This window comes from Xiphias gladius, chromosome 12 (assembly GCF_016859285.1).
Source record: "Xiphias gladius isolate SHS-SW01 ecotype Sanya breed wild chromosome 12, ASM1685928v1, whole genome shotgun sequence".
In the NCBI taxonomy this organism is placed as follows: Eukaryota; Metazoa; Chordata; class Actinopteri; order Istiophoriformes; family Xiphiidae; genus Xiphias; species Xiphias gladius.
Window position 1 is genome coordinate 18706126 of NC_053411.1, and position 15032 is coordinate 18721157.

A 15032-nucleotide genomic window follows, 5' to 3' on the forward strand; every position below is an offset into this window, starting at 1 on the left:
GGTCCATAAACTCAGTCAAGGTGCCAGTTCTGTTGCACTGTCACTAGAGGATTTCAGTAATATCATTACATTAAATTTGAAATCTGCTTTTTCAAAGCCCATCGCCCTTCAGTCACTTCTTTAGTTCTGAAGAAGGAGCAGCGATTTTGAAGTAATTATATATACACTGGGATTAGCCCGACAACTTGAAAACATGATTATGATTATTAGCATCTCTTTTCTGCGATGTCCCCAGTAAATTCAAATCAAATACAGTCGTCTGACACTTACAAAGAAGTCTCCAAATTCAATCATTTCATAGTTTGATGACTGAGCTCCACTCTGTCAATACTCACATCTTTAAAAGCTGTAAGCTGCAATTCCAGGTTTATTTCACCCTTTAGGGAAGAGCACAATAACGGGGTTAAAGAAATCACATAGACACAACAGTCTTCTGGCTCAGCAGCTCACCTCTGACTTCATAATAACAATATTTTTGTCAGAACCAGCATGTTTACTACTGACCTCAGGGTCTGCAGCCCATATCGTGGACTGTCCAGTCCAGCAGACGGCAGCTTCGCTCCTGAGTCCTGCAGGTTGTTGTCACTCAGGTCATGTTCTCTCAGACGGGAGGGGTTTGACCTCTGGTGCTCTCTGTCGAGCTGCAGAAACTCAGTCTGAGCACGAAACAAAACCAACAGTTGGAGGCGACAGTCTTATAGAAAACCTGCAACATTTCAAAACTCACTGCAGATGTGGAGATTTTACAGATAAAGAATTTCGCAAAACTACAAAAAAAAATAACGTAAAGAAAAAACGTAAGAAAGACAGGAAAGCTTACAAAGTAATTAACGTTTAACATTAAATGGACAACGGATCCATTTTATGAATCATCCATTCATAAAACACTAATTTTGAGTATGACGGGTTCTGTGAATGAAGGGGTGCTTAGGTTGATCGAGTACGGCTCTGGTGGCACATTAAACAAAACAGGTTGGGAACCACCGGTCTGAACCACATTAAACATTGCCGTGCAATAGCCTTTTTTTCAACTGACAGCAAAGTATGTCCATGTTTGATTTGACTTTAAAGCCAGCAGTTGAGCTAAATGGACTGAAGTGGATTAGCTTAAAACTTGTCAGGAAGGTGTCGCATGTTGTGACACCTACATGGACTCTACCAATTGTCTAGCAATGTCAAGGCTTCCCCAGATCTTAGAAATAAAGTTGAGTAAAGCTTTACTATAACTAATAACAATGATATCGAAAACCACAAATAAAAGAGGACCTAGATTATTTCTCTTACACAGAACTGTGAAATTCTTCTCACCTCAGCGTCTCCAGCCTAGAATTTAGACTCTCCAGTCCAGCAGACAGTAGCCTTACTCCTAAATCCTGCAGCTTGTTATAACTCATACCCAGCTCTCTCAGATGGCAGGTGCTGGACTTCAGAGCCGAGGCCAAAAAAGTGCAGCTGCTTCCTGACAAGCTGCAGTGCTTCAAACTAAATGACCCAAAAAAAAAAAAAAATTTAAAAATGTTAAAATACAAATCCCAAGTGAAATGTTCTTTTCTTTCCTTTTTTTGTTTTTTCATCCAGTTTGTTTGTCAGTAAGCTGTTCATAACATTTCTATAATATTGATTTCAACATAGAACTAAAAACAAGCTGCCTGCCCTCAGAATTTGCAGTCTACAATTTGGATAGTCCAGTCCAGCAGACAGCAGCTTCACTCCTGAGTCCTGCAGGTTGTTGTCACTCAGGTCAAGTTCTCTCAGATGGGAGGGATTTGACTTCAGAACCGAGGCCAGGAAAGAACGGCAGCTCTCTGACAGCCGGCACTCACTCAACCTAAATAAAGAATGGAGAACAAATCATGTAACTACCAGGACTGGCAGAGCCTTGTGCAGCCAGAAAACATTGTCTCGATGGACTTGGTGGTCTAAATTAAACACCAAAGGGAAATCACCACATCTGAAGCAACTGTGGAAGCATTTTAGCTAAAGTTCCTTTATTGCCCACTAGGAATCCGGAAATGCTTAGTCAAAAGCAACAGGACCTGGTTTAGAGTCTTAAAAATGAGGACTGAAAAAGCCTTTTAGATGAAAGGTAAAATGTCTTCAAGAATTTAAAACAAGTCCATTTTCTGTTGACTTCTAGATACAGTATACCAGGACCTGGATGACTGTAAAGCTTCACAGGCATGTTTATGTAAACGTTTTATATAATGACTACAGAACTAATTAAATTAAGCGGTCTGACCTGAGAGTCTCCAGTCTACAGGTCGGACTCTTCAGTCCAGCAGTCAGCAGCTTCGCTCCTGAATCCCGCAGCTCGTTGTTACTCAGGTCCGATACTCTCAGACGGGAGGGGTTGGATTTCGTAGCCGAAGCCAAGATCTCACAGTGACTCTCTGACAGTCGACAGTCAGGAGGTCTGCAGATGTCATGGAAAATCAGCGATTGTCAAACCAACCCCACTCAGTCTACCAGTTTCTATTTATACAGAATTAAAATATCGTGTTGAGCAGTATATCAATAACACTACATCTGCGTGTTTGAAGGATCAGTACTTGGCCCAGTTTTGTTCTGTGTCCGTTGTTCTTCTTTGCCAAATTCCTTGTACAATAATATCTCCATTTACGTGCATTTATTTTTTTTTTAATCTTGATATAAATATATAAAAGCAGAAAGTGACATTGACGTATTTATATCTTGTTCGTTTTTTTGACTGAACGTCTGAAACCGAGCCTAAACCCTTACGGGGACTTAATGTTCACTGGTGGTTCTTTGTTTCCTCCTGTCACGTTTCATGATAAAGGGACTATGAAACTAATTTGACAGGTAGCCTCTGTGAATACAGTTTCCGTGTTACCGCACTAAATCCGTCTTACAACCCCTGTTTATGGTAGCTTATCTTTTTTACTGACCACGACTAGCTACTGTTATCACAGCTCGCTTCGGGGAGAAAAGTCAAAGTCCAGCTGCAACCTTCAAGCTTTACTCAAGGTGTGTTTTGCTTCATTTGGCTGTTTGAGCGTTTTCATTCATTGGATGCTCGCTGGGAACGTTCTGGTTCTGTTTGTGCGGGTCTTCGTACTCGGCACGTGCAGCTTGAGGCTCACTACTCCGGCCTGGAGGGGAAATCACCTCTGACCTCCGGACACCACCGACTCTGCTCTCGGGCTCCCAACGCGACATCTGAAAAAAGACCGGTTTAAGTGAAGACCCCAACATGTCATGATTTCTGTGTTGTATTAAAGTGTGAGCAGTCCTCTAACTGGGTGAACGAAGGAGGTTCAGTGGTCAACACCGGAGGGCGTCCCATGGACCCGTCGCTCTTTAAAGACACACAGGTGATTTCTGGAGACTCTGCTCCGTCCTCCACACGAACACTCATCTTCGGCGTTCCCAATGGTCTGAAAATAAGTGAAACGACTACAAACGAAACCACAGACGACAGACGCTTGCAGTCCAGACAAAAACTGCCAGAGCGTACATTAACCGGTCTGTTGGGTCAGTGCTGATTTCACAAGCCCTGAGCGTCACGGCCGGGACCAGTTGTCAACATTTATCAGTGTGTTACTTTTCCTCCCTTCTCGCAGACTGCCAGCCCCCCCCCCCGGGTACATCCCCATTCCTCTCGAATCCACGGTTCCCCGGCATCAGTCACACAGAAGCACATCGTTAAACCGCCACCTGGAGACTTGAGCACGGGCTGGAGAGATCTACCAGGATGTCCAGTAAACATCTCTGCGACTGCAGCTCGCTCCCGAATCAGCCTTTTCTGCAAAGACCGGAAGCGTACCGGGGGGACCGGTACGGCCGCGCGGCTCCGGAGCGGCTCGTGCAGCAGCGCCTGTGCTCATCGGGCTTGCGATGACGCCAGAGGACTGACGGTCACACCTGATCGCGCGTGACCGACCGCGACCTGCCACGTTTCCAAGGAATGAGGACTCAATAGAGAGAAGAGGATCAGAGCCTGTGACCGGAGACAGAAGAAAAGCGACATGTTCACCTGCAAATAACAGACTGAAACTATTCTCGTCCTAATTACACAGCTTGAAATAACGATAGTGATAATATCAACAACTGAGACTTTCTGTTCTGCAGCGCTCTAACACTGAATTGGCTTTTTATTCTTAGGTTTACCGGTAAAAAGTGACGGATTTTTCCTTGTGTCTTTGATTTGGGGCCAAATTTTGGATTTTAGAGATTCGAGCTTTTCCTTCGTGTCCCAGCCTGTCAGCTGCAGTCACAGATGCGACCTCGGGGTGGCGCCGTTGCCCCGTGAGTGTCTGATAGGACCTTAGCTTCACACACACACACACACACACACTGGGCTGTGTGTGTATAAATTGATTCTCTCTCAGCGCACTATCATGTCACTTTAGTGAATGAGACCGACGAAGCAGCCGGCAGCTCGACACTCAACCCCTGTGTGTCGTATCAGTTTCCCTTTTCTCCCTGGGACAGATGTGCTTCTGTCGTTTTCTGCGTCTCTCCTCCCGCGATCAGCGTAAGTGTCCGGGCACTTCAGACAGGCGGTGCTTTTCCCGCCTCGGTCGCTCGCTGCTCGCTGCGTGACCGAGCGAGCGGGGAGTGGAGGCCTCGTAGTATTTCTAACCCACAAAAGGTGGCGCATCAGGTTGTGGGGCTGTGGGCAGGAAGCGGTGAACCTGCCCTGGAACCTACGTTTCTGTCCTTTTTGCTTCCCCCACTCTTTTGTTGGCATCTGTGAGGACGCTAAACGGTGGCTACTGTAGAGGTTCTGCTGTTTTACTTGACGGTTTTAACTTTGGAGACGTTCTTACTCTTCCCTCTACTACATTTATTTGGCACGGAAACGTCCCTTTTGGTGGTTTTTGTTTCCTGTGACTTTATAATATTTTCCTCTCTCTCTTCGTCGTCTCCTCGCAAAATGTTCCGAGCTACGCGACGTTCCTTGGATTCATGTATCCGTAGCAGGGATCAAATAAGGGGCTTTTTCTCCCTTTCTTCCATTGAAGTATGGAGGGTGAATATTAGTTTCCACCACACATAAACACACAGAGCTGCAGGTATGAAAACATTCAAGGAAAGTGGTGTGTGAGTGGTGTAAACGTGATACTGATGACATCATACCGTTCATCTAAAGCCAAAAGTGTGTGTGTGTGTGTTATGTGAGAGAGGGAATAAGTAAATGTGTTCTTGAATGATCCCATAATGACTGACTGTTGTTAGTGTGGTTTCCCGTGTGTGTGTGTGTGTGTGCGTGCGTGTGTTTACCTTATCTATGGCCGATGATTACAGGTTAGATGGTATCGGCACAATTAACACACACAAACACACACGGAGGTGTCGTCGTTTCGTGAGTGTGGGAAGGTTAAATGTCACCGACAAAGGTCGTGAGTTTAATTGTCATCAAGATAGAAGGATATGGAAAAACACTGCCTGTGTGTGTGTGTGTGTGTGTGTGCTGATTGATGGTGTGCTGGAGTGTGTGACTCCCAGAAGGAACGGTCGTTGGCGGTGACTCATCTTTCAGCAGCCAGGTTTTACGGACGCTGCCGCTGGTCCGGGCATCTCAACGACCGCCGGCTGGATTTGCATCAGTGTTCGTTCAGGCGTTCGTGATCCCCAGAGGATGAACCAGTTCGGGGACTCATCCACCGGAGCGCCACATAGATCCCTTCAGTTCTGTGGATCCACTCGCACGGGTGAAGGCTGAATCCAAACCTGCAGCCTCCAGACCTCCAGGATTTGGTCTGAATGCTCTGTGTTACATTAAAAACAAGTGAGCTCATGAAGCCCGTAATGTTTCTTAAGGTTAAACCCGTGTCGCCCAGGTTGGGACCCGGCGGACTAAACCTTCTACCTGTCTCTGACGTAGCTGAAAGCAGCTCCACCCGGAGCAGCTCCAACAGTGAACCGCTGCTGAAGCCTCCGGGACTCAGGATCAATGATCTGTTTTACTACATCGGTCACAGGGAGGATTTCCTGCAAAACGAGGACTTTTTACTTGAAATACTCTAAGCGCGTTTAGCTGATAAAACCTTTACTTGATCTTACTCGTAATGGAGCATTTTACATTTTCGTCCTGCTACTTTAACTTAAAGTAAAAGTACTTCTTCCGTCGCTGGTGAAAACACGCCGCTACAAGTTACTGAGAATAATACAAATGCAAAAAAAGAAAAGACATCAGACCTGATAGAGCTGGATACTGTAAGAATCTTATATACAGGGAGATGAACAGCTTCAAAACCAGGATCGTACGTGAACTGTTAAAGTCTGGTTTTCGGCCTCACTACGTTAGAATCAAGGACAGCGACAGGACAGGTTGGGATTTAAGTGCGGGGCGGAAACTTTTACCAGAAACCGTAAAGCGTTTCTCTCTCCGCCAACATGTCAGGCCAAAACTGGATGTCTCGCAGTCATGTTGGAGGTTTCCTGCAGATGTGGCCCGCCGGAATCCAAAGGTCCAGACCCAAGCTGAACCAGGTCAGGGTTCAGAGTCCGCAGCCCGCCTCGGCTCGGGTCTCTGCGGCGGAAGAAGAATCAAATAAAGGGAGAGGAGGAGGAGAGGTAGCTCGAGGTGAGGGCAACAACCGGTAAACTGATCCGTGAAAGCGGCGATTGTCTGCAGTGCGTACAAAACCGAAAGAAAGGCGGCAGGCAGGACCGGTGCTGGGCGTCACCTAGTACTCCAGCGCTGTACTTAGGTACAGTTTGGGGTTACTTGTACTTTGCTTGAGTATTTTCATTCCACGCCACTTTACACTTCAATTTCGGCACTTTTTATACAGAAACTTTGCAAAAGAAGATTATAGTAAAACACATGTTAAGTGTAAAATGACAGGTTATTTTGAGTAACAGCATTTTGGACAAAAAGCGGTGAGCTGGTAAAAATACAATGACCTGCTACAAACCCAGCAAACAGTTTGGAAAGTCACAGAAAAGCAGCTCCGGCTCGGCCAGTAAAACCCAGTGAGTTGTAGAGTCACCTGTAGAGGTAATTTCAGTGCTTGATGAGTACTTTTACTTTTCATACTTACCTTTGGTCGCCAACGTGTCAACGCCATCCAGCCACGACATTAAAAACAGCAGCTGGTTTTAATGCTGGGGCTGGATGTCTGTTTATGCACAAGACTCCGACCACAGAACGGGGACTTTCTCCTCAGCTCAGAGGACGAGTCTCCGCGCGTCGTCCATCTTTTAAAAATCTGTGTCTGTTTGCGTCTCACCGGACATGTGAGATAACGGGAAGGACCGGGACTCGTTTTACTGGGAGACTTCGGGTCTTCAACTGAAAACAATCCGAATAAATGATTTGGGCTTGTTTTTCTGGCGGGGGGGGGTCTTGTCTACTTGATTGTTGCTGTGTTCGTTTGCACCACCGGCAAAAACCAACATCTGTCTTCATGCCCTTCCGTCTCTACCTGTATCGATGGCTGCAGGTGAGGTGTGTGTGTGTGTGTGTGTGTGGGGGGGGTGCGGGTATCGATGTGCGGTTCGGGAGGGGGCGGGGGCGCGTGGCCGGGGCTGTGGGCGGACCGGGATCGCGCTTGGTGGCATGGAAGCACCCTATAAAGTGGATCAGGGTCCGGGTACGTCTCACCTGTCCTCCTCCCAGCAGTGAAACAGCAGCATCTTCGTCTGCTCCCCCGAGAGTCCGGTGCAATCATCGCCTCTTTTTTTAAATACCTCTTTTATCTTTTGGTGACATTTTGGTCACAAGAGGAGAAGCAGAAAGTGGATTTAACGCGACAGCAGGAGCAAATCCGGATTAATCGGTGACCTTCTTCTGGAGCGTCTTTCGGGGACCGGGGGCCTCACTCCGCAAGCGACAGGTAGGGGTCCCGATGCTGTCGTTTCACGAGGACATCGGCCTTCCAGAGTAAACTAACTGTTTTATGATCGCAGCTACACGAGCTGGTGCGACGCAGCGTCCTGGCCCGTCACGTCGATTCGGGTTCTCCCTCTGAGACGTGGAGTCGGGAGTAAAGTGCGTTTTCTGTCCGCAGCCGCAGCCATGACCCGCGAGCTGGTGCTGATGGTGAGCCTCGGGCTCGTGCTGTTGGCGTGTTCCCGAGGCGCGGAGGCGCGTGTCAGGCTCAACTCCATCAGGACGGTGATCCTGAGGGAGGGGCACGCGCTGCCGGTGAACCGGAGCACGTGGGAGCCGAGTCTGGACCTGACGGTAAGTGGGACCCTGTGTGTTCCTGGTGTGATATCAAGTGAGCAGCGCTGGAGAAAGTACTCGGGTCCGTTACTGAAGTAAAAGTACTCCATTACAAGTCAAAGTCCGATGTAATTAAAGTATTAAAAATCTGACCGATGTAATAAAACAGATCTGATCCTGAGTCACGGAGGCTTCGGCAGCGGTTCACTGCTGGAGCTGCTCCAGGTGGAGCTGCTTTTAGTTTAGTCCACTGGTTCCCAACCCGGGGGTCGGGCCCCTCCAGAGGGTCGCCGGGTGAACCCGAGGGGTCGTCGGATGATTCATGGGAGAGGTTTAGAGAGGAAATGTGTCTTTGGTGGAACTGACGACTCGTAGACCTGAAACATGACCAGGAGACACAACCTCACAGATTCTGATTTTTTTTGAAAGCGTGAAATACAACAAATTAACAATGTGTTGTATTTTATAGATAAAATTATGAGATACAGGAAGTCAAGATTAACACCTACAGAAGAAGAATTTAATCCGATTCAATTAGAAGTAACAACTAACTGAAGTTCAAATAACTGTGGTGGAGTAAAAAGTACAATCTTTCCCTCTGAAATGTAGCGGATTGGAAGTATGAAGAAGCAGAAGTACAAGTAACTCAAAACTCCACAGTAGTTTACAGTACAACTATCAGTTCCAATAGCCCAAACTTTATCAACAGGACTGTTACAATGTTTAAAACTTTATCCACAACTTTGTAACAATGTTTCAAACTTTATCAACAACATTGTAACAATGTTTCAAACTTTATCAACAACATTGTAACAATGTTTCAAACTTTATCAACAACATTGTAACAATGTTTCAAACTTTATCAACAACATTGTAACAATGTTTCAAACTTTATCAACAAGACTGTTACAATTTTTCAAAGTTCAGTTCACAACCGTTGTGTTTGGTGTTCAGTCTGTACAGTAGTGAATCTCTCGCTGTGTCTTCTTTCAGCTCTACCAGTGCATGAGCGACCTAGAGTGCAGCGAGGGGAGCTATTGCCACGCTCCCTCCAAAGGCCCCGCCCACTCCCGCTGCCAGACCTGTCGTAGGAGGAAGCGGCGTTGCCACAGGGACAGCATGTGTTGCCCAGGAAACCGCTGCAGCAACAGTAAGATTAGCCGTTACGTACAGTGTACCCTGTGTCAGAAATGATTCGTCGTAATCCAAAATTATGGCATGTCTTTTATTTTATAGTGTTGTCTGAATGTCTAAAGAGAACTAATATTATACCCATATAGAAAAAAAAAAATAGTGCGTAACCAATGGTCACCAACCAAGAGCTAAAAAGGTAAATACAGATGACTGAAAGATGAGCATTATAAGGAAGTACATTTCTGCCAGGAAAAGGAAAAAAATATTAAATGTTAGGAATGACTAAGAGATAACACTCACCACAAGTCAGAATTATAAAATACTAAATCTGAAGTTTGATTTAGGTCCAAATTATGAGTAAGTATCTCTTAAAAAGTCAAAACCTTGATGTAGTATTTCATAATTCAGATTTTGTATCTGATGATTTAAACTAAAAATGTCATATATCATATACCATCTCATAATTGTTCCGTTCTGTATCTCATTATTCTGACTTACTGTTTTGTAATTTTGACCTAGTTTCTCATATACTACTACATTAAAAAAATCTGACCATTTAAAAATCTAGTAATCTTGATGTAGTTTTTTACCATGTATGAGTATTTTAACCTTCTAACATTTTGTGTATATTTTCTTGGCAGGAATAAGGTTCCATAGTAGTCTCACTGGCATTTTTGTTCTGTTTTCGCAACAAAGCTTATTGCTATCAGACGGAGTGCAGTTGTTTCACGGTTATGACACGTCGATGGGCAAACGTTCACAACAACTAAAATGTTTCTTCTCTGCCCTCTTCCGCCTTCAGATATCTGTGTTCCTGACGTGGACAGTTTTGCGTCTCAAAGGATTCCAGGCTCCGATGGAGAGACGAATCCACTGTCCACAAAGAAAGGATGGAAGAAGAGAGGAAGAGTGGACGCCAAAGGGGCCGCTGGGAAAGGTGAATAATTGTCTTCCTCACTTAGCTGTTGGTGTTTTCACACGTCCGCATCATCCCAATAAACCTCCAGAAACTCGATTTATTCAGGATTTCTGTTGTCCGATGTGGTTCTAATCTTGTCCTCGGTGGAAAAGTCTTTTGGACCACTTCATGCACCTTGAATAAGTGTAGTTTTTCTGTTTGTTTGTTTTATCAGCGGCTTTTAATCAGGTTTTTAGAAAACAGTGAACATGATGCATCTCACCGATAGCTAAAGGATTGATTGTATGTCCTCGGGTTGTTGTATTGTTTAATAAAAGGAGGTGATATTATTTTCGTTTTAAACACAAGTGCTTATTAACTGGCTGTCACACTCCATATTTAATCAAATTTTACGCTTATCTAATCATCCAGTAGTACCTTCTTTTCTTCTTCATGGCATGTCCTGGATGTTTTAGAGCCACTTCTGATGCTAAAAAATAATTAAGAAATGGATTCACTTTTTGACTCAAAAACGAGGAGCCCTGTTTCTTAAGCCACAAGAGCTTCTGTTCAAAACGGTCACTTTAATTTAATTTGTTTATCTTTACACCAGAATATTTCAAACTCTGCTGACAAGAGAAAACTTGGAACGTGATTTTTTTGGTTTCAGATCAAGCCCAGAAGAGGGCTACCCGATTCCTGCGGGGCGACATAATTACTGCTGCTGCTTTCTTCACGTATCGTCAACTGTTTTTGCATCTGTCTGTGTGTTTCCAGGTCAGGTCGGGGATCCCTGTTTGCGCTCATCAGACTGTTCGGACAGTTTGTGCTGCGCCCGTCACTTCTGGACTCGCATCTGCAAGCCGGTGTTGAGGGAGGGACAGGTTTGCACGCGACACCGCCGGAAAGGGAACCACGGCCTGGAGCTGTTCCAGCGCTGCCCGTGTGGGGACGGGCTAAGCTGCCGAACGCTGCGAGAGCCCGGCGCCCAGTCTTCATCATCATCATCACCTTCATCATCATCATCACCATCATCATCATCATCGTCGTCATCGCTCCTGGCAGCAGCGGCAAAGTCCAAGTTTGCGTCGTCCTCTTCCTCGTCTCGCCATTCGTCTCCTCACACATCTTTGCTGTCTTCAACTTCTTCATCGTCAGCAAAGTCGTCATCATTGTCAGCAGTGGCAAAAACGAGGCTTCATGTGTGCCAGAAAAACTGAGGAAGGATGGATGGATGGATAGAAAGACAGACTGATGAAGGGGAGGTGAGAGGAAGAGTGGTTTGAAGGGAGGGAAAGACTGAAGGAAGGAACGACCTCCCTCTCTTTGCCCATGACCAACCCCAGAGGGATCGAGAGGCAGAGACAGAAAAACAAGAGAGTGAGACAGAGTGAAATGGCCAGAGGGGTGAATAACCCTACCTGAGTTACACCTGTGAAAACTCCCTGCTTAACCCCCCCGCCCCGCCACCCAGCCGCAGCCCCTCACCCCCTCAACCCCACAACCCCCCAGCCTTCTCAAAACTCTTCCAGTATCTCAATGCTAATTAGCTTCCTGTCAGTCTGCATTCACACACAAACTTGGCCGGGTGTGAAACTCTTTGTGGTTCAGACCTGGTTTCCTCCTGGGTGTCTAGACGAACAGAAACCACTTTAAAATCTGGTTTGACCCCATTTACACCAATAGGAAAAGCATTACTATTGAAAACCTGATGCATGTCTGTTGTGGTTGCCTCCGTCAGGCTTTGATGATCAAAAGATATCCAATTGTGTGCTGTTATTTAAAATCAAAAACAGGCTACAGAAATGCATACAAATCAGAAAAGAAAACTATATCCTTATTCTCATAACAAAAGAGAACAATGTGCTCTCACTTGTATAATTTAAGCAATGTTCTAATAGTAACTCATTATCTGTTACCATAGTATCTGTTAACATATTCTGTTTTTAAAACAAAAGTCCTGAATTGCACTGATATAAGTTGATTTATTTTTAGCCCAGTTACAGACTGGTTTCCCTCCATCTATCCACTCAAGTACCACGACTTGAGAAAAGTTCCACTCCTTTGTAACATAGCCTCAGAATTCATACAACAAAGTTTTGTGTTAGCTTAAAATCGGGGGTAAAATTGATTTCATTATGGAAAAACTGAACTGAACCTTCAGCTGTTTGCATTTTTTGCAGTCAGGAAAGACCAAAAAGTAGCTGCGACAGGTGTTAAAAAGAAACTCCAAAAGAAATACATACCTTCTCCTCTTCTCTCAAGCTAATACCCGTTTGAAAAATGTGCTAAATTCGCTGAATTCGCACCACAGTGGAAAGTCGGAAATTCCCAGCAACTTAGACCTGGTGCGTTACAATGTGCCAGTTTCGAAAAACACAACATCCAGAGAGTTGTGGCAGAGTTAGCTAACTAACATGCCGTCACATTAGCGGTTTCAGTCACTCCGTACTCAACCATTTATCCTACATGTGATGAATTTATGATCATACGATGCTGCAAATCAAACAAAAGTGTATTTTATTCGCATCCTGTTTAAAGGTAGGTTTTCCAACATTTCAATTTCCCAATAAGCAAATCCAAGAAATTACTGATACGTTGCATTAGAGGAAGATGACGGTGAGAAAGAGCAATCCGGGCGTCAGTAGAAACTCTTCAAATCCATATTCACTCCCTGGACTGTGAAATGTTGCCTCGTTAAACCAAAAACTGTCCCTGCCCAAACTTAGGGCCTGAGGTTTGTCCGGACGTCCCGTTTGATTGCACTCTTTTTATTGTGAGAGTTATTTTTCTATAAGTTGTTCCTGTATATTTTCGATGAATGTTGGTATAATTATTGTTATGTTGTTATGTGTCACTCTGCCAGTTTATTTTGGGGGTTGATTTTCCACGACCTTGAGAAGCGATCTGATGTTTGTGTAATGTTACGCAGTCTGAGAATCAATCATCAAGCTGTGTTTATGATTAAAAGGCTTTGTCATTTGCAACGTGTCTGTGTGTCTGGTTTTTTGGGACAAACATAGGCATTTATGTTACTACACTATGTCGCCAAAAGTCCACCTCCTGACACCACTCTCCTGTTCAAGTCAATGGGAAAGTGGTCTTGGACTTTTAGACCCCGCAGTTTATATATTGAATTAAAAAAACGTATCTTCTTAAAACAAGTGAGAAAAATAATTGAAACTGCACTGAATGGTTGGAATATTCTCATTGCGTTGTCAGATTTTTTTCCGCTTTTATTAAAGAAAATAAGACTTTAAGGACTCGACCAGTAAAATGACTTGAGGAGGAGATTTTGAGCACTGAACAGTGCATCATGTTTTGAAATGAATCACCTTATAGGATTCAGTAACAAGTCACTACAGCTACCAAATTAATGTAATGGAGTAAAAAGTACAATAATTGCCATTGAAATATGGCAAAGAAGAGGTATAAAGTAGCATAAATGGAAATACTCAGGTAATGTACAAATACCTCAAAATTGTACGTAAGTACAGTACTTGAGTAGATGTGCTTTCCGTTTCTGGTGGTCTGGTGGAAAGCCTGAAACCAGAAGGGTGGAGGCGGTTATAGCAGCAGCCTAATGCCCAAGGTTGAATGAACACATATGAGTGTAATACTGAGGTGTCCAGATACTTCTAGCCATGTAGCGTAGGGTGATAAGATTGTGTGTTGTGATTGCCAACCTTTTTGTTTTTCTCTGTGAGGAACTGATTAGGAATGATTTAGGGATGCTCACAGTAAGCTATCCTGCTCACATAGTGGCCATTTTACATTCAATGTGTTATTGTTGTTTGCTAGCAGAAGAAGCTAGCTAGCCCTGTCTTAACTAGTAAAACAAGCTAGCTTACATCGGGGCAAATTCTAGCTTTGGTCATGATTTTTGTTCCTCAGACTGATGCTAACTGATAAGCTATCAGTGTATCTAAAGTGTTGCTTAAGTGCAGCAGCTGAGTAGTTTTGATGAAGTAGTTTCACTAACTGTAGCTTTGTATGCTTATTTTTCTGTGCTACAGTTGCGTGGTTGTGTAAAGAGATAATGGTTAAATCACATCGTATACTTTCTCGTACTATAGCAATAATAGATTAGTCTGCTTAAAATAACCAAAAGCTGATGGGATAAAAGTGTCCCGTACTTTACGTTAGCAACAACAGAACTGTTGTGATTGCTCGTAATTTTTCTCGGCTCCTCTTCTTGAGATATTGAGATTTTTGTCGCCCTCCGTTCTGCCCGCGGGACGCTAGCACTGTGCCTCCCCCTAAAACGTCAAAACATCAAATTGTTATGTTTACATTTCTGTTTATTTACGGATTAAAAAAGGAAGAAAAAAAAAAAACAATGTAATTGTGCTCACCAATAAGCCCTATTTTTTTATATTTGCATTGAAGGTTTAAAGGATAGAGTCATATGTTGTCATATGTCCCTTGAGGCAAACTGGTGGTATTGGGATATGTAAATTAAATTGATTTGAGGTTTAGAGGTGGCAGTCAAAGCCAGACTATCTATTTCTCCGTGTATCCTATCTTTATCTTTATCCTATCTTTATTGCTAAGCTAGGCTAACAACATTCTTCCTCCAACTCCCATTTCCCCCAAAACGTTGAACTAACATTTAATATCAGAGGCAGAGAGCCCTCCATCTGTCCGGGCCACATGTATCTGAAAACCAGGCAGTGAATGTTTTTCCCAGTAGATGTGGGTGATGATAAGATTTAAAAAGAGGAAAAACATGTCCCAGCAGGCCGGGGAAGAAACAGGGAAATGGTCCCATCTGAGTAGATAGAAGTTATTTATGACCCCAGAGTTAAAGCTCACTATCAGATACTTAAACTGTTTGCTGATTTACATATCTGTCAGAAGGCT

The 15032-nt window shown here is 44.2% G+C and overlaps 2 protein-coding genes across 2 annotated transcripts; one reads left to right on the forward strand and one right to left on the reverse strand.

Annotated features, from left to right (window-relative positions):
* Window positions 1-1304: 1304 nt before the first annotated feature.
* Window positions 1305-3376, reverse strand: LOC120797739 (NACHT, LRR and PYD domains-containing protein 12-like). The gene is made up of 4 exons (XM_040141586.1): window positions 3258-3376; window positions 2240-2413; window positions 1643-1828; window positions 1305-1482 (listed from the first exon to the last, which is right to left on the reverse strand). The coding sequence occupies exons 1-4, from the start codon at window positions 3374-3376 to the stop codon at window positions 1305-1307; spliced, it is 657 nt and encodes a 218-aa protein (XP_039997520.1).
* A 4611-nt stretch (window positions 3377-7987) lies between these two features.
* LOC120797288 (dickkopf-related protein 2-like) lies at window positions 7988-11544 on the forward strand. The gene is made up of 4 exons (XM_040140830.1): window positions 7988-8155; window positions 9131-9287; window positions 10074-10208; window positions 10947-11544. Exons 1-4 carry the CDS (start codon window positions 7988-7990, stop codon window positions 11387-11389), a joined length of 903 nt encoding a protein of 300 aa, XP_039996764.1. The 3' UTR covers window positions 11390-11544.
* Window positions 11545-15032: the final 3488 nt, after the last annotated feature.